The following is a 25,132-nucleotide window of genomic DNA, read 5'->3' on the forward strand; positions in this document are numbered from 1 at the left end:
GCAGATTTTAGAACTTTCAGACTGCAGGAACATGCTTTGACAACCATACCTGATTGATCAAGCGACAAACTCGATTTTGGCAATTTTCTGACATCTTCATTGGCTGAAATTATGCTCACAAAATTTCTTGTCCGAAGCAAAAGACGGTTGTACATGAAACCTACCTTCCTTTATCATGCATCAAAAGACCAGAGAAGCACTGAAATCTGAATCACTAGTGATGTGGGAAGATTAACATTGTCAAAATTTCCTACTGGGACCAGTGCGTTTGTGTATATTTACAAGCAGCATAACTAAAAATGCCTTGAATGAGCTTATTTGTGATATAAACTACATCATTGGGTGCTTAGAACCGATCCATCTTTCTTGACGAATTTCTAACGAGTTTTTTGTCAGTCAGAACGAGCCTCTGCATTTCAGGGGCCAGAAGTTCAATGTAACGGCAAATGAAATGACCAGCAGCACAGAAAGTCTGAAATGTGACTCTGACTCTGAATCACTAGCGATGTGGCAAGATTCATTCAGCATTGGCAAAACTTGGGGTACTGTCTCTGAATAGAGGGAATCACCTCAGTCCTCACAGCTGATTTCTGACATGTTTTTGCATTTGTGACAGGCAATTCTGACAGGCTATCTGATGACATCAAAATCTTGTCTTGGCCCAACAAACTGCTCCAAGAATTTCCATCAGATTTGGCACTGAAAAACATGAACCTGAAACAACAGCGCTTTCGCATGACGGTGGAGCGGCTGGGGAAGTTCACCTTCGCCGTCAACAAGTTTTGCATTTGTCGGTCAGAAGGAGCCTCTGCATTAAGGGTTCAGAAGTTCAGACCACTAGACCAGCGTAAATTTATTAAGTTCTAGACAACCACTGCTCAGTTAGGATTGTTAACTGAACCTTACCATCTGTTTGTAGCAACGAACTTGATTTTAGCAAATTCTGACATTGTTTTATCTGGAAATCACATTATGCTAACAGAATTCCATATCCGAAGCAAAAGACAGTTTCATGTGACGGCAAATGTGACAGGCAGCCCTGAAAGTCTGAAATGTGACACTGATTCTGAATCACTAAATGATGTGGCAAGATTCAGCATTGGCAAATCTTGTGCCAATGTCTGGATCGTTATAGGCCTCACAGCGTCTATTCAATGCACATCAAAACTTGTCTTCGCCCAACAAACTGTTCCAAGAATTTCCATCAGATTTGCTACTGAAAATAACATGAACCTGAAACATTAGCATTATTGCAAGACTCGGCTGCACTGTCAGAATTTGAGTAACAACATTACGAGAAATGTGACATTACATCAGTCACAATATACAGTTACAAACAACAGCTTAACAACTGAAACAGTCTGCAATCTTTGATACAATAGCAGCAGCTCGTCAGCTACTGAAGAATCACAACCCACCATCACAGCTAATTTCTAACAAGTAACAGCACCCCATGAAGCAAGCACACCTTCATGTGAGCCTTTTCCTGATACAGTTCAGACATTGAACACTCGCTACTACTACTGATATTTTCTCCTACTACGGGAAGCTGAACCCGCCGCCACCGATGCGCTCCTTAGCGCCAGCGGGCGGGTTGATGTAGACCCAGAGCAGCGACACGGTCATGGAGATGAGCCCCGACCAGACGAACACGATGGTCGGCACGCGGCCGCGCCGGCCAAGGAGTCCCTTGGCGAACGGGTAGAGGTGGCACAGCACCCAGAAGCTGAAGAAGGCGCCGCCCAGCAGCTTGCTCCACTGCGGGAACTCGCTGTACAGCGTGCGCGCCGACGCCACCGCCACGGCCACCGCGTTCACCATCATGATGGTCACCGGCGGCACCATCAGGAAGCTCCAGCGCACCTCGTACAGCTCCGCGAAGGCATCATCCTCGCCGTCGTCGCTGGTGCCGGGTTTGGATGTCAGCGTGAAGGAGATGTCCACGCCGGCGATCACCTTCAGCAGGCCCTGCAGGACGGCGGCTGGGTGCGCGCTGGTCCCGCCGATCACCCAGAACTGCTCGTTGCGCCACCACTCATGCAGCGTGATCCCGGACCACTTGATCTCCAGCAGCGCCAGCAGGCATAGCGTCACGGTGATGATGAGCAGGAACGCGAGGAAGGTGACGTTGAGCGACTGCACGATGAACTTGCCGGAGAAGAGGGAGACGGCCGGCAGGACGCAGTAGACGAGGAGGAAGATGGAGGTGAATGGGTACATGCCGACGTTGAAGTAGGCGACGCGCTGGAGGAGCTTCATCCGCGGGGACGCGAACAGGGCGTTGTTGCGGGAGAAGAAGATCTCCACGGACCCCGTCGCCCACCGGAGCACCTGGTGGAGGCGGTCGGTGAGGTTGATGGGCGCCGTGCCGCGGAACGCATCGCGCCGCGTCACGCAGTACACGGACCGCCACCCGCGGTTGTGCATCCGGTAGCCGGTGACCACGTCCTCCGTCACCGACCCGTAGATCCACCCGATGCGTCGCCCCCACTCCGTCTTGTCCTCGTAGAAGCAGGAGATGACGCTGATGGCCTCGGCGACGGTGGCCGCGTCGAGTGGCTCGCGGGGCACGGCCAGGGCGCCGGCGGGGCGGCCCTGGTGCGCGCCCGGCGTGTCCTGCAGGAGCCGGCCCTGGTACTCTGCCACAGGGATGGACGCCACGAACGTCGCCGAGCTGCCGAACCGCCGCGGGAGCAGCGCCGAGGACTCGACGTCATCGAGCTGCTGGAAGCCGTCGTCCTCGATCGGCGGCAGCATCATCTCCTTGTCGTTGTCGTTCTCCCTGTCGGTCTTCTTCCCCATGGTGGGCTTCCTCAGGAACAGCTTGATCTTCTTCCTCCCGAGCCAGCCGTGGTGCTCGGTGGCGCGCGGCGGGCTGAACCCGTACAGCGCGGTACGGCGGAAGACGCAGCCGGTGCCGACGTACATGGGGCCCTGCAGCCCGTCCATGGCGCGCATGGCGACGTCGAAGAAGACGAGGTTGTGGTTGGCGTACCGGTCGTTGGGGTCGATGCCCTCGAACCGCTGCGGGAACTGCACGTAGCAGACGCGGTCGCCGCCGCGGTCCAGCATGAAGCACATCCCCTCCCGGAGCGCCGCCGAGTTGTGCACGTAGTGGTCGCAGTCGAGGTTGAGGATGAAGGGCCCGTTGGACATGATGGCGCTCGTGCGCACAAGCGCGTTCATGGCGCCGGCCTTCTTGTTGTGGTCGTACCCCGGCCGCTTCTCGCGGGACACGTAAACCAGCATCGGCAGCCGGATGTCCACGCCCGTCGTGTCGATCAGCCCGCCGGACTCCGCCGGCTCCCCGCCCAGCACCGGTTCTGACGTCGGAGGCGCAAGCATTGCCTGCAATTTTAGGGACACGTCAGCATTTTAAATCAGAAATTGACAATTACCACAAAAAAAAATCGATCGACCGACGATACCAAAAAAAAAAACCAATCGATCGATCAATTACCTGAATGATGCCGGCGTGGTCACCGCGGGAGTGGTCCGGCGCGGCTGTGAGCCAAGTGCCAGGCCAGTGTGAGCCGTCGGACATCCATGTCGCCTTCACGGTCGGTGCTGCCTCAGGCAACGCTCCAGGGAGAGTGCCGGCCGCCATGGCCTCCTCCTGCTGCCTTCTCCTGGCGCGCAGCTCCTCGCCGGCGTTGTACGCGTCGGAGCGCCGGCGGATGGCCTCCGGCAGCGAGTTCACCCTTACCTTGAACTCGTCGTACTCTCGCTTCACCTTCCGGCGCTCCCGGACGAAGTCCAGGCGCACCTTGTTCTTGAGGAAGTCCCTCTTCTGGCCGAAGTACGCCTCGGGGCTGCGCGGCTCGACGCCGTGCTTGCGGCAGAAGGGCACCCACGTCCTCGCGAAGCTGGCGGTCTCGGCGAGCGCCTCGAAGGTGAGCAGCGCGCCGCCGTCGTCGGAGAGGTAGCAGGCGAGCTTCTCGACCGGGTAGTCGGCGGCGAGGATGGAGAGGATGGTGTTGGCGGTGACGAGCGGCGGCTCCTTCTCCGGGTCGGCGGTGGAGACGAAGACGTCGATGCCGGGGAGGTCGGAGCGGCCCTTGGGGTTGCGCGCGGTGGGGAGCTCGAAGCGCTCGGCGAGGACGTCCAGGTCGGCGGCGCGTTGGACGGGGCAGAGCTTGGGGAGGCTGTCCAGCAGCCAGGAGAAGGCGAACCAGACCTCGCACGTCACCGACATCGCCCACAGCCACACCGCCTCCGGGTTCGGGTGCCGGATGCGCCATGTCAGGAAGAACCCCAGCGCCACCAGGCGGATGGCGATCAGCAGCCTGCGCCGGAGCAGAGGAAGATTTCTGTGAGGAAAAACTACCGGAGCGGAGGGAAAAATTACTGCGAGGAAAATATTGCTGATTTTTTTTTTACCTGTAAGGGCTGAGGATGGCCTGCGAGACGCTGGTCTTCCTGGTCAGCGGCCGGCGGCAGCGGGAGCCGAAGTTGGGCGGCTCCTCGAACCCGGCGAAGCCAGTGCCGCCGCCGCCGGCGTGGCCGTCCTTTGGCCAGAGCGCGTTGCCGTAGCCGTAGGTGCCCTTGGTCTCGAAGAGCCAGCGGGCGTGGTCGAACTCGGCCGGCTTGCCCCCTCCGCCGGCGCCAGCGCAGCCACCGTTGCCGCTGGGGATCTTCATGGAGTGCACGAGCGAGAAGCGCTTGGCCATGGACGTGAGCGGCAGCTGGTCCCGCTCCTCTGAGGATGAGACGGCCTCGTCGTCGTCCTCGCCGCCACCGCCGTCGTCGTCGGTGTCGCTCCCCGCGTAGTAGGGCTCCTTGCAGCCGGGGCAGTTTCCCGCGCCGGCGACGCAGTCCGCGTAGCACTCGCGGCAGATCATGAACCCGCAGTCGCATGGCCCGCCGGCGGCTCCCGAGGTGAGGAACGCCGGCATGTCGCAGCCGCGCATCTTGCAGGACAAGTTCGCGGAGGCCGCCGCCGCGGCCGCCGCGCCAGAGGTGGTGAGCACGTGGCCGCGCGTGGCCTGGTTGAGCCCGCCGGTGAAGATGGTCCCCGAGATGTAGCTCCTCTGCGCCCGCACCTCCGCCGCGGCGGCGCCGTCCTGCCCATCCTCCGCCGCCGCCGCCGCGGCTGGCGCGCCGGCGGAGTCCGCGGACGCCGCGACCGCCCGCTCCGGCGTGGGCGGGATGTGCACGGTGTAGTGCACGAACTCGGCGCTTCCGTCCGCTCCCGCAGCGCCGTCCCGCGACGCGTAGCGGCTCCCCCCGCTCCGGCGCACGGGGGAGAGCTGCAGCGTGGCGGACGCCGGCCCCGCCGCGCCGCCGAGCGAGTGCCGCGGCGCCGGGCTGGTGATCCCGATCCCGCCGGCGCCCCTCTTGACGACCGCGTCCCCGGCCCCGGGGCTCTCCGCCTTGCCCCTCGTCGGCGACACCGTCACCGTGACCTGCGACCCCGCCGGCAGCGACAGCCGCCGCGACATCTTTCTTCTCTCCCTCCCGCAAATCAGCTAGCTCAACTCCCCCAACCAGCAAACCAAACCAGCTCGATCAGACCCTCAGAGCTCCGCTCAGCTGAGATCCGCTCGGAGAAGGCCGGAGCTTGCACCCACCCCGCGCGCTGCTCCCATGAATCCGCGGAAGAAGCTCGGAGGTGAGAAGAGGTTCCGCCGACGGATCGGGCCGGGAATTATAGGGAGCTCGTGGGGGGGAATCGAGTGGGCAATCAATCGATTGGGCTCGCGCACCGAGGGGGAGGAGGATCTGGTGGGGCGCAGCGGCGTGGCAGCGCCCGTATTTATCCCGCCGGCCGGATTCTTCGTTCCTCGCCTCTGCTTTTGAAACGCCGAGCAGAGCAGGGCAGGCAGGGCAGCCGCCTCCCCCCAACGGTCGGGTCGGGCTGGCGTGGCCGCGCAACGGTCGGGGGGCGCGGGGCGGATCCGGCCGTCGGGCGGGGGATCGGACGGCGCGCGTTTGGTTGGGGCGGGCGGGCGGAGGAGAAGGGGGAGAGGAGGTAGCCGTTGCCCGCTTGCGTTTTTTTCTCCTTTTTTTTAAAGGATGCCCGTTTGCGTTTGGAAGGCGGGGGGAGTGTGAGCGAGCGGGCCCACGCGAGGGAGACGAGACGGTGGGCCCCGCGCGGGGGCTGACGGGTGGGCCACAGAGCGTTGCATTTTTTTTCAAACCGAAAGATCGGAATTTCTCTAGTTGGATGCAGCAAGTATGATCAAAGAGGTGATCAGATACTTTCCCCGCCTACTTTATTTGTTTTTTTTTTGGAAAGCTCAGCAGGCACTTTATTTGGTTTGCAGGTGCGCGATGCCAATCATTTGACCCTCGCGATTGGGGCATCATCGATCGCAGCCGTTGATATCAATCACTACCAGTTCGGACGGCCGCTTTGTATACCGTTAATCCGGGCCCCACCGACGGTGATGCTCGAGTGCGTTGTGTGCTGTGAAAGTCAACCCCTTTTGCTGCTCTATTTGACTGACCAGCCTCTGGTACTAGTAGGGCTACGAGTACCATTGCCGTTGGAGCCTTTGCCGACTTCCGCTTCAGCTGGGCCCTCCGAAAATCGAATTCGTTTAGGCGCCAGCGTTTGAGTCCCCGCGCTTTGCTAAATCGATTTTTTCTTCTTCTTTTTTCTTCTGAAACTTCAGATCGATTTTTTTTTTCTGCCAGACCTGATCGAGAGTATGTAGCTGAGCCAACCTTGCACCATGGCCTGAGCATGTAGCGTAGCTTGATCGTCGGACCGCTACATGCACACGTGTGCTAAAGTTTAGTTCTGGCCACGCAAAATTTTTGGACGTTAATTGGAAGGACTAAATATCAGATAATTTTATAATATCAGATAATTATAAAACTAATTATACTGATGGAGGCTAATTCTCGAGATGAATCTATTAAACCTAATTAATCTATCATTAGCACATATCTACTATAGCATCATATTATCGAATTATGAGGTAATTATGCTTAATAGATTTGTCTCGCAAATTAATCTCCATCTATACCATTAGTTTTGTAATTATTCTATATTTAATACTTCTATTAGAAACCAATAGATGTAATGTGACAAGGACTAAACCAAACACCCGCTGGCTTGCTGCTTGCACTCGGCGTCGGCGACATCTCATACAAGATGGAGGGGCCCGGCCGGAATGGAAAATAGGTTACCCAATGGAGAGGAACTCACAGTACTTTAGGATTATCTGCAGTAACAGCCTGTTTGGTTCTTGACCGGAGGCTGCCATGCCCACGTTGAGGCGACGCGGCAGGTTCGGCAAACAAAATGGCCGCCGAACCCTCGGCGAGAAAACAGCGAGCAAAGGCAAAAGCACTAGGGAGGGCGCCCACACAGGTGCAGCACGTCGCAAAACAAACACAACTACACGAGCGAAGCTCGGCGTGGCGGTCCGTAGCAAGGTGATGGCAGGAACCAAAACACGATCCAAGTTTTGGCAACCTGGAAAGCTTGGAAGAGAGCCCATTTCAAAAGGAAGAAGAAGATTCAAGGATCCATTTAAAATAATCTGCCATGGACGTGCACTATTTCAAAAATCAAGTGTCAGATTTAGCATCTGTTTAAGAGCACTCCAACTCCAGAAAATAGCTCCACTCTCCTAATTCCAGTTTTTTTTAACTTCATTTCATGAAAATAAGAAGTTGTTCTACCTTTTTGGCTAATTAGCTGACTCCACCTCCACCTCCAGAAAAGGAAAGCTTTAGAAGGAATAGTCCTTTTTGCCCTTTCTTTTTTTCAGCTACAGTACTTGCGCCACAGTGCTTACTGCAGAGTTCAGACTGAATCCGCTTCTTCCTGCTCTTCCATCTTGCACAATGGGCCTGTTTGGCGTAGCTTATGGGGGTGCTTCTGAACAATTTTAAGCTGCAGAGTGGTCAAACGGTGCGCTTCTGCCCAGCTTCCCGTAGCAGCGATTGTGAACGGCCCCGAGAAAACGAGCGTCCTCCATCAGCCGCGTCGGACCAGCTTCTAGCGCAGCTTCTTCCCCGCGCGACCCCCGCCCCCCGCCCCCCGCCCCTCCGCCTCCGCCCCCCGCCCCCGGCGCCACCCCCCGCCCCCTGCCCCGCGCCGGCCTCCGCTCCCCGCGCCCGCCTCCGCCCCGCGCCCGGCGCCGGCCTCTGCCCCCGCCCCCGCGCCGGCCTCCGCCCCCGCGCCTGCCTCCGCTCCCCGCGCCCGCCTCCGCCCCGCGCCCGGCGCCGGCCCCCGCCCCCGCGCCCTGCGCCGCCCTGCGCCGGCCCCCGCCCCCGACCGGCGCCGGTCCCCTGCCCCCGCGCCCTGCGCCGCCCTGCGCCGGCCCCCGCCCCCGACCGGCGCCGGTCCCCTGCCCCCGCACCCTGCGCCGCCCTGCGCCGGCCTCTGGCTCTTAATTGCATGATTAATTGTATCATTATCTTGCTTGACAGTAATCTATGATTAATTTTATGATATATTAATTGTTAATAATTTATAAACAAGTTTCAGCTGTGCCAAACAGGGCCTGTGACCAGCTGCTTCTTTAACCAGCTGCTTCTCTGGGCAGCTAGCCACCAGCTGGCTTCTGAATAAGTTTCAGCTGTGCCAAACAGGGCCAATGACTACTCAGGTTCAGGTTTCGTTCCTCAGCTAGAAGGGGAACGCTCCTGTACAAGCTACAGGACCATGCCAGGTGAAATCGATCTGCTGAGGAATCCGACGCGGTACTGTTGCCCAGCGTTGCAAATGCAACTTGCGGCAGGGCTTGCTGACGGCGTGTGCAACGAAAGCCACGTGGCCGCCATGAGGAAGTAAGGGTGCGTTTGGTTGGAGAGCCAACTTGAATGGAATGGTTCCATTCCATTTTCCGAGAATGGAGCCGCTCCGTTCTACGTTTGGTAAGGAGAATAAAGTCACTCTATTTTTTGTTTGGGGGGCGGCGCGCGAGGGGCCAGCGGGCGGGGTGCAGGCCGGGCGGGGGGCGGCGCTGGGTGGCCACGCGGGGGCCCGGCCGGCGGGGGGCGGCGCGCGAGGGGCCGGCGAGAGGGGTGCAGGCTGCGTGGGGGGGCGGCGCTGGGTGGCCGCGCGGGGGGCCGGCGGCCGCGGGGCGGCTCGCGGGGGCCCGACCGGCGGGGAGCGGCGCGCGAGGGGCCAGCGGGAGGGGTGCAGGCAGCGCAGGGGGGGGTGCTGGGTGGTCGCGCGGGGGGCCGGCGGCGGGGGGCTGCGCGGCTGCAGGGCGGCGCGCGGGGGGCAGGCCGCGCGGGGGAAGAGAGGGAGTGGTGCCCCTATCTCGCGCGCGCGGGAGAGAAGAAAAGGAGCGCTCGCGTCCGGTCGGATTGGGAGAGCGGGATGGTTCCGCATATCATGCGAATATTCGCATCTTTTGGCTCCCGGAGTCGCTCCGTTCAATCTCGATTGCAACCAAACGTCCAGAAAAAAGGAGTGGAGCGGTTCCATTCCGATTCGCTCTGCAACCAAACACATCCTAAAGGGACGCCGACGTTCCGGGCGAGACACCGCCGCGCCGCATGAAGAAAATCTGGGGTTTCCGTGACGCTGGTCGTGAGTGGGTCCCTCGGATGACGCCATCAGTTACTGTTGCAGTTCTTATGGACCATGTCGCCACCCCCGCCCCCTGCAAGGAAGGAGCGGGGAGCCGTGGAAGCCATACATTTCAAGAAATTGTAAAAGAGAAGAAGAAAAATTGAAGGAGATTTACAATAAATTACTCCATAATACTAGATTGAATGGAAAATCATCTTCAGTAGAATCCATTTTGCTAGAGAGAGAAGGCCACCAGCGATGTCTACCCGGAGTGTCTGGGTTCGCGGCGGCGGCGGCCGCGGTACCCGAGGAAGAAGGAAGGGCGCAGGGAGAGAGAAGGTGGTGCGCTTTTTTTTTTCAAACTGTACTTTGTGTAAACGGTAGCAATGCTAGGTAATTTTATCTAATTCTATAAGGATATCTATAACCGGTGGTTTTGGAGCACCCTTTAAGGAGCTTCATAAAAAAACACATGAAGTTGGTCTCCAATTTTAAATTTTTTTAGAATTTTCGGATCTGAAGTATTTGTCGGGAAGTTAGTAGAGCCAAATAGACAACCCCTTACTCTGCACGCGGAGACGGACACGCCGAGGGAGAGGGCGGGGTGGGGCCCATGTGGGGTCTGGGAGGCTGACTGACGGGTGGGCGGTGTGGAAGGGGCTTCGGGGCGATAACAGCAGCAGTTGTGATCGAGACTCTTGATGTTGGAACGAGCTGCTCGTCTCACTTGCCTAAGCATGCCTGCATCTCCCGGTGTCTGCGCAGCCAGGATGCCCGTGCAGCGAGGCAGCCTGCGGCTCCGGCAGCCCATGCGGCGAGGCGATCTGCAGCTCCGGCAGCCCATGCGGCGAGGCGATCTGCAGCTCGCTCCGGCACGCAGCGCGAGGCGAGTGAGCTACGTATCCTGGTGCCCAAGCGAGAAGGATGCCTGCAGATCCAGCTGCGGCTCTAGCGGACCGAACGGCGGCGCCGAGGGCCGCACTTGAGGTACCGGTGTGAAATACAAAATGAGGCTCTACATTTAGAAAATACAAATAATCTAACATATTTTAAATTTAATTATACAACTTCTATAACAATAAATCTGTTAAGAGCACCTTCTGAGTTTGAGCAAAATATTCAAGCCACTCTGCTTCTTGCGGTTTTCAGCACCGGAATCATATTTTCTAAGACTAAAAGATATGATAAAGTAATAGATCTCCCTTTTCACAAATCACAAATAGAACAAAAGCTTACTTAAAATAAAGACGATTAAGTCTATGGTAACCAATAAAGAGAGAAAACTTAAAATAAAGACGATTAAGTTTAAGGTAACCAATAAAGAGAGAAAAATTATTTGTAATAAAAAATTGATGTGAAATGCGATGACCGACAATCAGTTGCAGCCCAAGCATTCACATATACACTTACGCAGCATCACGCACTCAATTAAGAATTAACAAATTAGATGAGAGTACTCAGCGTGAAGCGGAGACGGGGATAATAACAATTGGCGAGTCTCAGGTCACGGCCATGGTGCCTAGTAGCAATTGCGTCTGCGCATGAGTGCTGAAGGGCATCTCGATGTAACTGTGCTTGGCGTCGTCTCGTGTCATCCCGCTCGCGCGAGGTCTTAAAAGGTGAAGCGTCCATCCGAGTCTCTTCCAGCGCCTTAGCTCAGTCTACCGTGAGCTTTTGGCACTTGTTTTAAAGACGTGGGCTAATTAACTAGGGACATTGGCTAATTAACTGCTGATTAGGGGGCCTTTAATTTTGGAGGCCCGGTGTAGTAGCCCCACTTGCACCATACCTTATACAGGCGTGAGAACGTCCTCAAGCACATCACAAGAAGCCTTTATGCTAGATTTGGTCGCCGGCGCGGGCGTTGTGTCCGGCACACGGCGCAGCTCATTTTCCCGCACATCCTTTCCTTCCCATGGGTTATGAACACTGGAGGCTCTCATTTCCCATTTCCTTTCCCCGTTCATTTCCCATTCCCCTGATCCAAGCATATGATAAGATATCTCCATGCCCTTATTTTTCTATCTCACCTCCCATTCCCCGGTATCCAAACGCCACCCTAGAGTTTGGATGAAGAGATCAATGTTAGTGAGAAATTACATATATACCCCTATAAAAATATAATCATTACACTTTGAGAGAAGAGAAAGTAGAAAAAATAACTAAAATTGGGTTGTTGTGCATTTATTTTGGGATAAATTTTGAACACGAGGATGGAGGGAGTATGCTAAAAAAATGAAAATCAGGTCAAAGAAAGGGTTCAGTTTGGGCCGGGCAATAGAGTACGGGGCGCTGGCACATGGGTCAACTGAAGAAGGGAAAGAAATGTGTTTTCATTTTATCCAACGCCTTCTGGCATAGTTGCATTTGCGTTAGGTAAATAAACTAAACACTCAATCCTTTTCATAAAGGAAAAAAAAAGGTAAGGCTTAGGTTGTGGATAGTAGGGTTTTAGGGCTATAGGTGGGAGAATATACTCTTGGCGTGTTGCGGGTTTAAATAAACAATGTGGCGAATGTACGTAGATGTTAAGTTTAGAATGACCATAAAAGTAGGCTGACGGAACGGCAAGCCAGTCAACAAGAAAGGTGGCAGAAATGGCCAATGACACAGCGCGAGGTGACATCAACACTAATTGCTAATAGTAACTAGAATTAGAAAAAGAAAAGGCGGAGATAAAGCTCGAGAACAACGATGAATAGGATCAAAGAAGAGGATTGAGAGAAAAGAGTGTGGGCAACATTTACTTCATAAACACCTTTAAGGCTAAGACTACGTCAGAATTAGTTGCTAGTAATTAGAATTGCAAATGAAAGGGGCCGAGACAAAGCTCGCGGACAAGACAACGATGAAAACTTGATCGAAGAAGAGGATATGGATATGGTAGTAGAGGACGAAGAGAAAGAGCCGAGTACAGTCTTTTTATTTAAACATTTTTATCTTATCTACAATTTTTCATAATTAACCTGTCAACACCTCACAAATACACATGAGATATGCTTAGGGTCAAACTTAATTCTTTCAGTGTTCCCTAACAAATCAGTCTAGCATTTCAGCAAAAAAAAGGCAGCAAAAAAACATACAAAGAAGAATGAACAGACGTGAACGGGTTCGATTGTCCGGAGCTGCTATTTTTCAAAAAAGAAACGTGTTCAACTGAAGACAAAAAATAAAAAGCAAACATGCTCTCGTTGAGATTCGAACTCAAGACCTCCCGCTTACTAAACGGGTGCTCTAACCAACTGAGCTACGAGAGCTTGGTGTAAATAAATGTTCTGAAATGTAAGCATAGCTTTGGGCGAGCCATTGGCGAGCAAGACGCCAGTATATGCGGTAATAGCGCCTGGCCCGGATTATCAATCGAGCTTAAAGTGACAGATCACAGATGTTCGCCCGATATTGTGATTAAAAAACTTTCAACAAAAAGCTTCATTCAGATTTGGAAGGTAGTTTACCTGAATTTGGAGACATGCATGTCTAACAAGGTAGTTTATCATTTGTGCCAAGTCTTTTATTAGACCCTGTATTCATTAACCTAAGATTAATGTAAGTCGAAGTGATGTGATTTTACTGTTTACGCCGTGGATAATGCAGGCAGTTATTACTCGTCCGCGTAATGAAATGTAAGTAGCCGTTTGGGGCCATACAAACAGCTGAACTTTTTTTCTTCTAACTATTAAGGTTAGTTTTGTAAACATGTGGTATCTATAGTCAGAGTGTCGTTATTTGCTAGCAAAGCTCAATCCGACACCCACAACACCTGTTATGAAAAGTCACACCCCATAAGTAATAACCGATAATAATAATAATAATAATAATAATAATAATGATAATAATTCCAGCTAACCACGGGGAAAGGTGATGATCAGTGATATGAAAAAGAAACACACTGACACGAACGCCTTGCCGGGGAAGGCAGACACGAACGTTGACACGTTCAAATCGTGCCCTGTTAGCGTTTGGCTACCGCATCACTGCATAACCGATGATAATAGTAATAATATAATAATTCCAGCTAACCACGGGGGGTTCTCCGCGAAACAGCCGCCTTCCTCCCTAAGCGAGCTCCTTCACCCAAACGCCCCCAAGTCCCCCAGCCACCCACGCTCCTCTTGTCGGTGTCTCCCTCCCCATATCTCCCCCTCGCCCCCACCCACCCCGCCGCAAAAACCCTAGCTCCACCCCACCGATCGCCGCCGCCGCCCTCCCGCGCGCTCGCGCCACCCCCGGCGAGACCGCCCCCCGGCCCGGCGAGGAGCCCTCCCGCCCCCGCGCCCTCCGCCGGCGCCGCGATCGACATGGACACGTACGAGCGGCTGACGGCCGAGACCAGGCGCCGCGGGACGCGATTCGGTGAGCCGGGCATCCGATCTTCTCCGTTGGGGTCTTTGCGGGTTCCAGGGTGCGGCGCGCGTGGGATTTCGAGGATTTGGGGGGGTGGGAGGTTTTTGACGGGGTTTTGTGGTGCCTGCAGATGCGCTGATCGGGCTGGACGAGGTGGAGGGGAGCGACGACGAGGAGGAGGAGGAGCGGGCCGGGATGGCGGACGAGCTGCCCTGCCCGTTCTGCGGCGAGGAGCTGGACGCCGTGGGGCTGCTGTGCCACATGGACGACGAGCACCACGCCGAGGCCAATGCAGGGGTTAGTTCGTCACGGCTCTTATTTTAAGATGTAATTTTTACTCGTTTATAAGGTGCTTCTGCCTCTGCTTCTGTGTATTTGCGGTATCAGCTTGCTTCAGCTGTGGAAGTTTTTCTCCCCTAGTCCTGTTGTACCCTGATGACTGCCCAGATCATTTTGCTAGAACCTACGGTTTTTAACTTATTACCAGGCACTTCTACTGGTACATGGTGTAATGTTTGTGTGGTTGGGGTAGCATTACATCCAAAGCGATTTACTTGTTTGGAAATTCATGATCTTAACTGTAGGATCAGTTATTCTGCCTTAATCCGGCACAAGTTTGGTGCTTTTCTTGCTTTTAATGATATTTTCATCCTAAATATTTAACTAACTGTTTGTATGCTTGACTTGCTTGTTATATCCTTTTTATTACTTCCCCTGTTTCCTGAGAAAATACAGTCTTTCATGTGTTTTCCATGTAGTTGGAGGCAGCAATATTTCTTTTTTTAGTTCCTAAGAATCAGTTAGAAGATCTCTTTGTATGGGGCAATATATTGATCCATGTTCTTATAGAATGGTGTCAACTTGCATGGTTTTAGGTAATTTCTTTGCAAACTTTGCTTTTCCCCTTAGCATCACAGGATGTGAATATTTTATGTGGTTTTGTTGTTCGAGTGATGTTCTGTTTAAGAATCTGAATATTACGGCATGGATTTTAGTGATACTGTTGGATTAGAATATTCCTAGTTTACTTGGGTATGCATGCTCTGACCGTCTAGTTATTTTGTATACCCCTGTTCATACCTCCATTGTATTTGTGATGGTGTATTTGATGCCTTAACTGATGACTGGTGTGATACCCATGTGGTTGAGATGATATGATACATGCAGGGTGCAGTTTGTTGTTTGCCACTTTTATTTGCGCTACAAATTATATGTATTGATTGGTTATCAAATCAGAAATTTCATCTATTTTTTGTATATATCTATGCATTTTGTCATGGGTTATTGGCAAGGACATGTGTTTTTGTCCTAACAATCTAGGTAACATCTACAACAGTCTGAAGAAATGATGCATTCTGAAGAAATGACTGTGGTAGTGATTGTGCTCCGTGGTTTAAATTATAAATCTCAGTTTTATTGTTTTCAATATTGTCTTGGAATACTATGAACATAATAACAAACTGATGAATTAAAAACAGTCTCACCTTCAACTTAGAGTCACAGGTTTGCAATAAAGCATTAGACCATTAATTGAACATCAAATTGTGTGGTTTAGGACAATGCTGCTTACTTGACAGTGGGCAACATCAAGGTCCAGGAATCAAGACCAAAGGTCACTATCCTACCATGTCCAAAGCATTGAATATGATTGCACATAGTTGATAGTTCACATGGACACATGGTTGCATTCTTGAGTTTTATACAAGGGTGTAAATAAGAGAATTTTGAGGCTTTGATGGATCAGATGTTTCACAATTTTGGGTCTGATTGTCATAGTTTTGGAAATTTTAGGTTTATCCTTGTGATAAATGTCTATTTGTTGCTTGTCTTGTTTTTCCTAATATTTTCTAACCATAAATATGACATGATGTGCAGTGCCTGCTATTTGCTTATTTCTGCAATGTTATTAACGGACTAGCACTGTACTATGGTTACATTGGTTGTGATTGTGATTGTGATTGCGTGCATTTTGTTACCATTTAGTGCTTGTGTAATGCAACTACAGTAGCACATGGACTAGCACTGTACTACGGTTGTATTGGTTGTGATTGTGATTGCGTGCATTTTGTTACCATTTAGTGCTTGTGTAATGCAACTGCAGTAGTACTGGTATTGAAGGGAAATGGAAAATTAGTACATGTGAAGATTCTTCTGTAATCAAGAGATTATTGATTTTAATGTGGATAAGAATAATGTTTTCCATCGTTTTGCTGTCACTTGTGGTAAGAAATATGCATTAAGTGGGTTAATTAACTAGTTTTCACTGAGATGATGGTGTACCATGCAAACTGAGCAGTTGGGTTAGAATCCTTTTATATTTTCTGCTATTTTTAAGTGAGTCCTAGTATCAGGACATGATCTGTTTATTCCCTGTGGGTGTTTATGGAAGTTCTTCATGAGTTTTCATTTAACCATTTATTCAACTTGGTGAAAAAAATCTATGCTAGCTACTGCAGCACCCAGTGGTCTGAAGACTATTGATAGCAACACTAATTGGGTAGTGTGCAACTTTGAATTGTTATCTTTTAGAAAATTTTGTTTATCCCATTCCGTTCTGTTACATGCAATCTTGTTGTAGTTGTGTTGTTTCTTTGTGGTGCTAGGGTTTGTTTCTGTTGCTGAAACTGCTTGAGTACTGTTTTCGTTTGGACTAAGTAAGCTGATATTTATACTGGATTGCAATTATAGTATTCCCATTTTGTGCAGTTTGATCCATGTCCAGCCCTACACTGGCTGTTTGCTCTTGTGCCACATCATCCAAACCAAGCTGTCAGCACTCGTTTTGCTTAGAGAAGTTATGAAAACCTCTTTGCTGTGGAGTCTTTTGGCTGTTTGCTCTTGTGTTACTTCAATACAAACTAGGTTTTGGTAGAATCTAAACCTAGTCTTGTTCAGTTTAATTAAATGGTCATTTCTACCAAAAAGGAGAGACATTTTTTTTATTGATGTGGAGTCTATGGATCAAACACCAACGTTTTGCTTCTCAGGCAAGAGCTTACCTACCATCCTAGCATTGTTGCTTTGTTTGCATGGCTAGTTAGTAAACATGATAACACTCCAATGAATATATACATTGACTAACCATTGCAATAGCTAGTGTACTAGTTCCATGCGTATGTTCTTATATATGTATCGATAACTATGATAATCAGACCCTGCTGACCAGTTTCAATATAGGAGGGCTTGTTGAAAGGAAGGAGTTGCTGGCGTGAAGATCATGGGATAGAATAATTTCTGGACCTCATAAATTTACTATTGTTATATTGGGATATTGAAATCCTTTGATCCATGATTTAAGATGCTCTATAGTTTATATGCAGTTGAAGCTTGTGTATATTTTCTGCTACATAGATCCTTGAATGTTCCTCAAAATTCTTCACCTGAAATTTCTTTGTTCCATGAATAGTTGAATGTGGCAGTCTGCTTGTTCTTGCTCCATATGTTGTATAGGTCCAGGCAGTAGAAATGCCTTTTCTGTTGGAGTATACCACAAGTTCTTACCATTCTTCAGTAGCTTACATTCATTTCTTTCGTTCTTTCAGGTGTGCCCAATTTGCACACACAAGGTTGATGTGAACTTGGTTAGCCACATGAGCTCACTGCATCAAAGTTTCTTGAAGGTATAATTACCTGTACATGCATCATAAGTCAATTATTTCCATTTATATAAACTTTGGATGTTTTGTAATATTTGTTGTTGACTAGAACCTAGAAACTAGACAAGCTTCATTGTTTTGATTCCATTTACTGAAATTTATGTGTAGGATAAGCGGAGAAACCGACAAGGTTCATCTGGGTCACATTATGCAACACTTGCATTTTTGAAGGAAGATCCACATGAGAGGATAAGTGGATCTTCACGTGCTGCTCCAGTCAGCACAGTGCCTGATCCTCTACTGTCCTCTTTTGTTGGTAACTTCTACGAAGTAGATTTGCCAAGGGATACTAAGGTAGAATCCTTGGATGAGACAGAAGTGGGAAGTGATAACTTGGAGCTGAAAGCAGCAGAGAGGTACTCTCACATGCTATGTAGTTCATTTGTTTTTATTTCCGGAGAGAAATAATCTGAACTAGTTTATGTTTATATTGATCAGTCATAAGTCATAACATAAACAATAAGAAAAAGAGCTAAGGACATACTGAACGGACACGCCCAGTTTATGGCATTAGTTCGTATCATGCAACTGCTTCATTTTTAGTGGTGTAAAATAAGCTAAAAAGTGTGGACAATTTGTTTAATCTCCTTGTACATGGTGGAGTATATCTGATAAATAGTGATATTATATGAACGTATTTCTTTACTAATCACTGAAATCTATATTCTGCATTATAATTCACTGACATTTGGGTGTGTGTTTTTGCCAGCGTTGATGAGCCTTTGCTCCCTGAGGTCAAGGAGGAGCGAACCAGGAGGAGCCAATTCATGCAGGGGCTTGTCTTGTCGCTGATGTTTGACGACATCTTATGAAGAGCAACCCATAAGCTGTTGGAGAAGGCAGCTCTTGCTACCAGCAAACAAGCCTTACACCGAGCACAAGGTGCTGCTGCAGCTGTTGCAACAACTTGCTGATCTGCCATTAGAAGATGGCGTCATTGCTCCGGGATAATTGGGAGATGAATTGTGGATATGGATGTTCCTTAGTATATGCATCATCATTGCATGGACAATAGAGTATATGTATGTATAGTTCGGTAGCATCATTTGACCGGATATGTTGGGGACCTTGTATGTATATTGGGAGGCCAAATTATCGCCGAACTGGATCCTATCTATATAAATCAGCCATTTGATCATGTTTTCGTGATGCTTTTCTGCTGGAGCGTGTGTAGACACACACCTGACATCTGCCTGTCATTGCCTAACCGAGTTTTTACCAGTCTTTTGAGGGTGAGTATTTATCAAATGCTTTCTTTCAAAAGAAAATTGAATGGTTTGGTAGAGTGTTTTGATAAAATTTGCCGTGCTCTCTTTGCTTTGCTAAGTGTTAGCTTTCTTTGTGAATATACTGACTGCAGCACGGCATCATTTCCTTCTTGTGAAAGAGGAAAACTTGAATGTACTGGTTTCACCAAAATATGCTCTTAACAAATCAAAACTAAAGTCTGATTTTATATTGGGATTTAAGATCATCTTGAGTTCTGTTCGTGAAAAGTTGTTAGGAAAGATTGAATTTGCCAGGTTAACAAATCATATAATAACTCAAAAAAATGGAACCAGGGCCAGTTCCATGGCTAGGGAAAATAATCAATACAGCAGCTAGATTACAAAACTTTAACACGTTTGTCAAGTCGTTACCGCGTGTATTCGCAAGTCCGCATGAACGATGACGTGTTTGGGGAACCGCGTGGTTTTATTCGCGTCTTTTTTAGACTTTTTTTCGAAGCGAGCCCCTAAATTCGGTGACTTCATTGCTCTAGTCAAGCCCGTTAAACTGAATTTAAATTACAATTATACATGATGAAGGTGACCTTTTTTGCGAAACCATGATGACGGTGACTTTGTGTCATGAACTCCCACACGTTTACGGTTGTTCGTCATGTACTGCAGTTGACCTGAAATGAGAAGTCAAAGACTTCCGAGATAACTTTTTCCTTGGTAATCTTTGATTCTTTTTTTTCCTGTGAAGATTCTCAGTGGACAAGAAATTTCAGTCAAGTGTGAATTATATTCCTCAAAAGAGTACACTCCTTCAGAAAAATGAAGTCATTGCAATACACAGAATTTGTTTCTTCTAGTAAACCTTAACGCCTGTAGATTTGCAAAGACACGAAAATATACAACCTATCACTATCAGCAAGGCCTGTACATCATACTAGTACAAACACATGTACATCATGTTGGTACAAACAACGGCTAGTCAGTTAAAAGGAAAGCACATTGTACATACACTGACAACATCTACACTATTCACACCCTACAATTACAAACTAGGGAACATTGCTATGTACAACCTTAAACTGCAGTGTCCAGGGCCTCTGTGCTCTGCTTACTACCAGCCGTTGCCGTGGCCTGATCCTGGAAACGCAGAGCAGTCGGGTCCCTGATCTTGCCCAGGGAAAGGTGGTTGTGCCACTGTCCATGCCGGTGCAGCAGCAGGCGGCGTTTGAAGGAGTTGAGGAAGGTGATGTGGTTCAAGGTTGGGTTGAGCAGAGGTTGATGCCTCTGAGGATTGCTGCAACATGGGGTTCATTGTTGCCCACTGCAAAAACGAATGCGCAGCCGTGAGCTAACTAACAGTCCGGTGCCCTAATTGTATGTGGGCTCTTGCAGGCACGGAATTGAGAGAAGAGCGTCATGCTGGCAATGGATATGCAAAAAATGGGGCCAAGTTGTGCTAATTTGCATCACCTCAAACGGGTCAGGAGAGTCCTCCGACACTTGTGCATTTTGCTGCCACTCAGGCCCGATGGAAGGCAGAGTTATTTGCTGCTGACGAGGTGGTGGAATTCCTTGACCTGCAAAGTTTCAAATCCTTCTATCAGAAATACTGTGCAAAGTTTGAAAATCATTGCATCAGCATAAATATTGCAGATAACATGTTTATATTTGCACTTTTTTTATAGTATAGTACCTTGGCAATCATATGTGTTCAGAGGACCAGAGTTCATAGGACCATAGTTTGCATGTGTGTAAATGGGCTCAGTAACAAGGTTGAAACCATCGCTGTGAAAATTGTCGGCTGCTCCAGCTCCTTATAAATTGAAACAGACATCCCAGAATCAGACAATTAAGCATAGGCGCATAGCGATGAACTCGAAGAGCAGTCAGAATTCAGGGACTGGTACCTTGGTAACCTTCATAAGCCTCAAGGTTATCAGCGATAGAATTTGGTTGCCTTGCGTCCACTGATACAACAGACGGGCCAACAGCAGCACCAGTGCCTAAAGGAATTCGTTCAGGAGCATCATCTTTCATTACATAATCATAAGGAATGTCCTCCAATCTGTTGTAGACATGCTCTTTCAACCTCTTCACTGAAGCCTGGATACAGGGCATCATACGTCCTTATGATCAAACGTTCAAGATTGTTTAACACCAACAATGTTGCAATATTAGTAGATATTGTTGCTGAGTTCAGCGTGTACCTTGTGATCTATGTCAAAATTTTCACATGCAATGTAATTACTACCAAATCTTGCTCCAACAAGATCATGCACGCAATTGAAAAAGAGCATCACAGCCCCATGGTCAGTCTGATACGCTTTGAGCAGCCTGTCTTCGAGAATGCACTTCCTAGCATGCCCTGTCATCTTTGACCAAGACTTGCCCTTATTTTTCATCTTTAGGATCTGCAGGCCAAGAAACCAAGATAACATCAAATAAATTATACAGACAGCTACAAAATAAGGACTAAATTAAATGATATTGCATATTTCTTTACTTTGTAAAGCTCGTCGGGATCCTTGTTCAAGGCCTTCAAGAAGTCCTGCACTGTGTTGATATTTGCCTCCTGAAGCCTCTGGTGGTAAGCTCCATCTCTGGCGATCGCCTTTATGCGATATACGTCATCATCTAATCTTGGAGAGTCACTCTTCTCATTTGCTGCAACAACGAAGTAATTTTTGCAAAAACCAAATCAAATAACCAGTAGGAAACCTGACAAAAAAAAGTATTAACCTAAATCAAATAATAATAGTAAATCTGACAAAAAGAAGTCTTATCTCATACGTTCGCTTCTGCGATCCTTAACCTCGACAGGCTCCATGATTGCTTCCCGAACCCGACCAGCAATCTTTTCGCTCTTGCAAAATCTTGCTGCCATGCTGAACTTCTTCCTGCATGAACCTTCCTTGAAACGGATCTGGCTAAGTTCTACCTCTCCATTGGTCAACCGCACAGTTCCTAGCACAAGCCTTTGCTCATCTCGACCTTGCACTATGTGCTTTTCAAACTCCTCTTCGGTCCAATTGTCCTGGACTTTTTTATAGAAGCTGCCATGTACAACCAATATCTCAATTTCCGCTTTGGAAAGTGGACCAGTTGTGATCATCTTGTCACCTTCAAACACCGCAACTTTGATAGCCACATTGTTCTCATCTGTTATGTCCTTATCCGTGTACAGAGGTGGCTTCCATTTGTTCAGGAAACCCAGATGAATGTTTGTGTTTGATCCACTGGAAGCAGCATGCTCCTGGTTTGGCTCTATTCTGAAACATCAACATGAATAGCATACAAAGGATGTAGCACAGAGATATATTCGGTTAGCATTTATGGATTTGTAACGCACACATACTTCATTGTTAATTCTTACCTGGTGTGTCGATCAGGATGGCGATTGGAATGTAGACGAGCCAGTTGTCTCTGCATTTTTTATACCAGGTTGTCACTACAGTTCATAAGAAAATCAACTGGATCCTCTGAATGAGATTAACATGTATGGTAGTTATTCTGGAGAAGATAAGCTAACCACTTCTTGGCCGAGACCCTCAATCTGCCCTTGGAAAGTTTCCAGTTTGCTCTGAACATGCCCTTGGAAAGCTTCCAGTTTGCTCTCAACTTGCCTCTGGCAGCTGTCCAGCTTGCTGACCAAAGGAAAAGAAAAAGATGAAGAGAACTCAGCTTACTTTCACAAAATATATATCAGCCAAATTTACTTTAAAGGAAAACTAGATCAGTAATAACGACAATAGCAAGAGACAGTTCCAAACAAAAAAACTGAAATCTTTTTGTAGAGAGAACGATTAGAGATATTTCATATGGGAAAAAGGTGTACACATTGAACATAGGGAAGTATACAATGTAAGAAACACACGTACAACTAAATGAACTTAACCCTAGTTAATCGCAAAGTTTTTGCAGGCACTCATGGCTCACCTACCAACCCATCCTAGATGTGTCTCTCGAGCAGCGCTGCTATAAGGACCTACACAAAAAGAGACGAAATCTCACAAAATTCCTACACGCAGTATTTGCACTGGCCATAGTACTAATCTACAAGATAGAAGCCTTTTTCTTTTGCGGCTGAATAAAAAAAAAATATGTAGCAATGTAAGAAAGGGAGACACGCTTACAGCAGGACAGAAAAGGGCACCTTACCTCGTAATCAATCCGTGATACTTGTGAAAGGCGCGATCGAGCTGCAAAATTGCAGGACCAATCAAATCATGGCACACAAAATGTTAGAAAGAGAGTAATATATGTGCAGAGGAAACACTGCTTGCTACATGTAGCGAAAGGGGGCCAACAAAGACAGTGTCTTCGGTAGCGTGGATTAGCTAAACCTTTCAATCTCTATTGCCATGTCAGTAACTTTTAGTATCCTTACTTCCGCAACGAGAAAATTGCAAAAATGGACTCGAAACAATGCGCAGTTCCAAACATTATCGTCGTACAGATAGGACTCCAAACATCAACCACCTGATTGTACTGCCATTTGATATATTTTTACTCTTTTCTTTTTTTTCTTTCTTATGTATTTAGGGTGTGAAATGTCCCTTTTGTCCCTCTGTGCTTTTACTGCACCTCACGTTGGTTCCTTCCCTTCAGGCTGGCCGCCGCCGCCGCCTGGGCTGAACAGGCTCGCTGCTGGCGGCGCGCGCCTGGCCGTGCAGGCAGACAGGCCGCCGCCGCCGTTGGGCAGGCTGGCTGCCGCCGCCGGTGGGTAGAAAAAAACAATATAGTCCATATAATTTTTATGAAAAAAATACTCTAGATATTAAAATGAGCAAAAAATACTTGGGCACATCTAAAAAATTCTGGGCACAACAATAAGCATAATAATCATGAGTTCATCTCGAAAATCCACGAATTTAGTTTAAACAACATCTCACATAACCATAATTTTTGTCTAATACAAGTTCCATCTCATATGAAATAAAGCATGAGTTTACATCTCATCACAAATAAAGCTATCACATATCGTAAAAATATCACTAGATTTGCAAATCAAACAAGAAACACTAGAAATTCTCGCAAGGTGCGCTGGAGATGAACTCACCATGGCGCCGATCCGGGAGACGCCGGCCGTCACCGTGGCCCTCGGGCTCCTGCAACCACGCGCATGCGCAGCTCAGAAAACGCACCCAAGCGATTCAATAACCAACGAATCTGGAAGGCTGGGAATTGGGAGCACTCACGCTCGCACCAGGAAGAGCACCACCAGCAGGGTCTGCCGCAGTCTCCGGCTCCTCGGCGACGCTAGCCCGCCGCCGCCGCCGACCCCGACTGGCACCGCCAGCTTCATGCGCTTCGCCGGCAGCTGCTCAACCGCCCCCCTCTCCCTCTCCATCTCCCCCCACCTCCCTCCTCTCGCTGACTCCCTCTCACCGTGCTTGTTTGGGAGAAGTGGTCCTGGCGCGAACTACGCAAGCATCGAGCAGAGCTTTATAGGGGCACTCGGAGGCAGCTGAGTTGGTGCAGCTCACTGCCGCCAGCGCCAGGTGGGCGGCGAGGCGAGAGGACATGGAAATATCCGATTCGGGTCGGGCACGCGTCACGCGAAAGCGCGTCAGCGCGTGGGTGCCAAATTGTCAACAATTCCCCGGCCGATGGCCGCCGCAGCTACAGGAGACCGGCGGGGTTGCGATGTGCCTCGCTCAGTTGCTCTCACGCTCGCGCGGAGTCGGAGTGCAGGGGAGAAGAGAAATAGAAGATCAAGAGATGCTGTCGGAATCCTTTTTGCCTTTCTTGGCCGTCAACGAAAAGGACTGAGAGAATCTTTGCCTTTTGTGACATTGGGCCTGTTTAGTTCCTTCCGCAAAAACGAAAAAAAGCTGTAAACGTAAAGATGCTACCAATTTAAAGTACTAAATGAAGTCTATTTACAAAACTTTTTGCATGGATGGGTTGTAAATCACGAGACGAATCTAATGAGCCTACTTAATCCATGATTAAGCAATAATTAGCGGATGGTTACTGTAACATCACTGTTGCAAAACATGGATTAAGTAGGCTCATTAGATTCGTCTCGTGATTTACAACCCATCCATGTAAAAAGTTTTATAAATAGACTTCATTTAGTACTTCAAATTGGTAAGATTCCTTTGCAAATTTTTTTTTTATTTTTGCAAACTGATCTAAACAGGCCCATTGTTGATTTGTTTCGGATGAAATCACATGCTGTAGATTTGGTTCGTTCAAAAAAAAAAATGTTCGAGCATTGTCCGTAAGCAGTAGCTGGTTCCATGTTTTGAGTTTGATCACCGAGTTTTGAGTTTGTTGTTGCTCTGCCCAAGTGGTACAGCCTTGGCTTGGAGAGCTCGTTTGTAGTGTCTTGCAATAATGTCAGTAGATGCATTTCAAAAAAGAATGTCAACAGAAAATAGTTTAGTTCAAGTAGGAATTTACAAAATTTATATACCGTCCTG

At 49.0% G+C, this 25,132-nt stretch overlaps 3 protein-coding genes and 1 non-coding gene across 5 annotated transcripts; 1 reads left to right on the top strand and 3 right to left on the bottom strand.

The window, feature by feature from the left end:
* Positions 1-1,277: 1,277 nt before the first annotated feature.
* Positions 1,278-5,740, bottom strand: LOC112885899 (cellulose synthase-like protein D4). Its single transcript, XM_025951591.1, has 3 exons — positions 4,381-5,740; positions 3,461-4,286; positions 1,278-3,348 (listed from the first exon to the last, which is right to left on the bottom strand). The coding sequence occupies exons 1-3, from the start codon at positions 5,439-5,441 to the stop codon at positions 1,540-1,542; spliced, it is 3,696 nt and encodes a 1,231-aa protein (XP_025807376.1). The 5' UTR covers positions 5,442-5,740; the 3' UTR covers positions 1,278-1,539.
* A 6,924-nt stretch (positions 5,741-12,664) lies between these two features.
* On the bottom strand, positions 12,665-12,738 carry TRNAT-AGU. Its single transcript has one exon. It is a non-coding gene; the product is annotated as a tRNA-Thr (tRNA).
* A 359-nt stretch (positions 12,739-13,097) lies between these two features.
* On the top strand, positions 13,098-18,625 carry LOC112885564 (protein DEHYDRATION-INDUCED 19 homolog 2-like). The gene is made up of 6 exons (XM_025951152.1): positions 13,098-13,104; positions 13,526-13,834; positions 13,956-14,122; positions 17,368-17,445; positions 17,590-17,837; positions 18,191-18,625. The coding sequence occupies exons 1-6, from the start codon at positions 13,098-13,100 to the stop codon at positions 18,291-18,293; spliced, it is 912 nt and encodes a 303-aa protein (XP_025806937.1). The 3' UTR covers positions 18,294-18,625.
* Positions 18,626-19,471: 846 nt separating this feature from the next.
* Positions 19,472-24,366, bottom strand: LOC112887955 (calmodulin-binding protein 60 F-like). Of its 2 annotated transcripts, XM_025954255.1 has the most exons (13): positions 23,903-24,366; positions 23,764-23,812; positions 22,863-22,903; positions 22,234-22,348; positions 22,078-22,127; positions 21,495-21,973; positions 21,208-21,368; positions 20,912-21,115; positions 20,612-20,807; positions 20,398-20,517; positions 20,175-20,281; positions 19,800-20,025; positions 19,472-19,607 (listed from the first exon to the last, which is right to left on the bottom strand). In XM_025954255.1, the coding sequence occupies exons 1-12, from the start codon at positions 24,052-24,054 to the stop codon at positions 19,816-19,818; spliced, it is 1,884 nt and encodes a 627-aa protein (XP_025810040.1). In that variant the 5' UTR covers positions 24,055-24,366; the 3' UTR covers positions 19,472-19,607; positions 19,800-19,815. The 2 variants fall into 2 exon arrangements, with proteins under 2 accessions (XP_025810040.1, XP_025810039.1); XM_025954254.1 differs by having other exon boundaries at positions 19,472-20,025.
* Between the last annotated feature and the right edge of the window lie 766 nt (positions 24,367-25,132).

This window comes from Panicum hallii, chromosome 3, assembly GCF_002211085.1.
Source record: "Panicum hallii strain FIL2 chromosome 3, PHallii_v3.1, whole genome shotgun sequence".
NCBI classification, from domain to species: domain Eukaryota; kingdom Viridiplantae; phylum Streptophyta; class Magnoliopsida; order Poales; family Poaceae; genus Panicum; species Panicum hallii.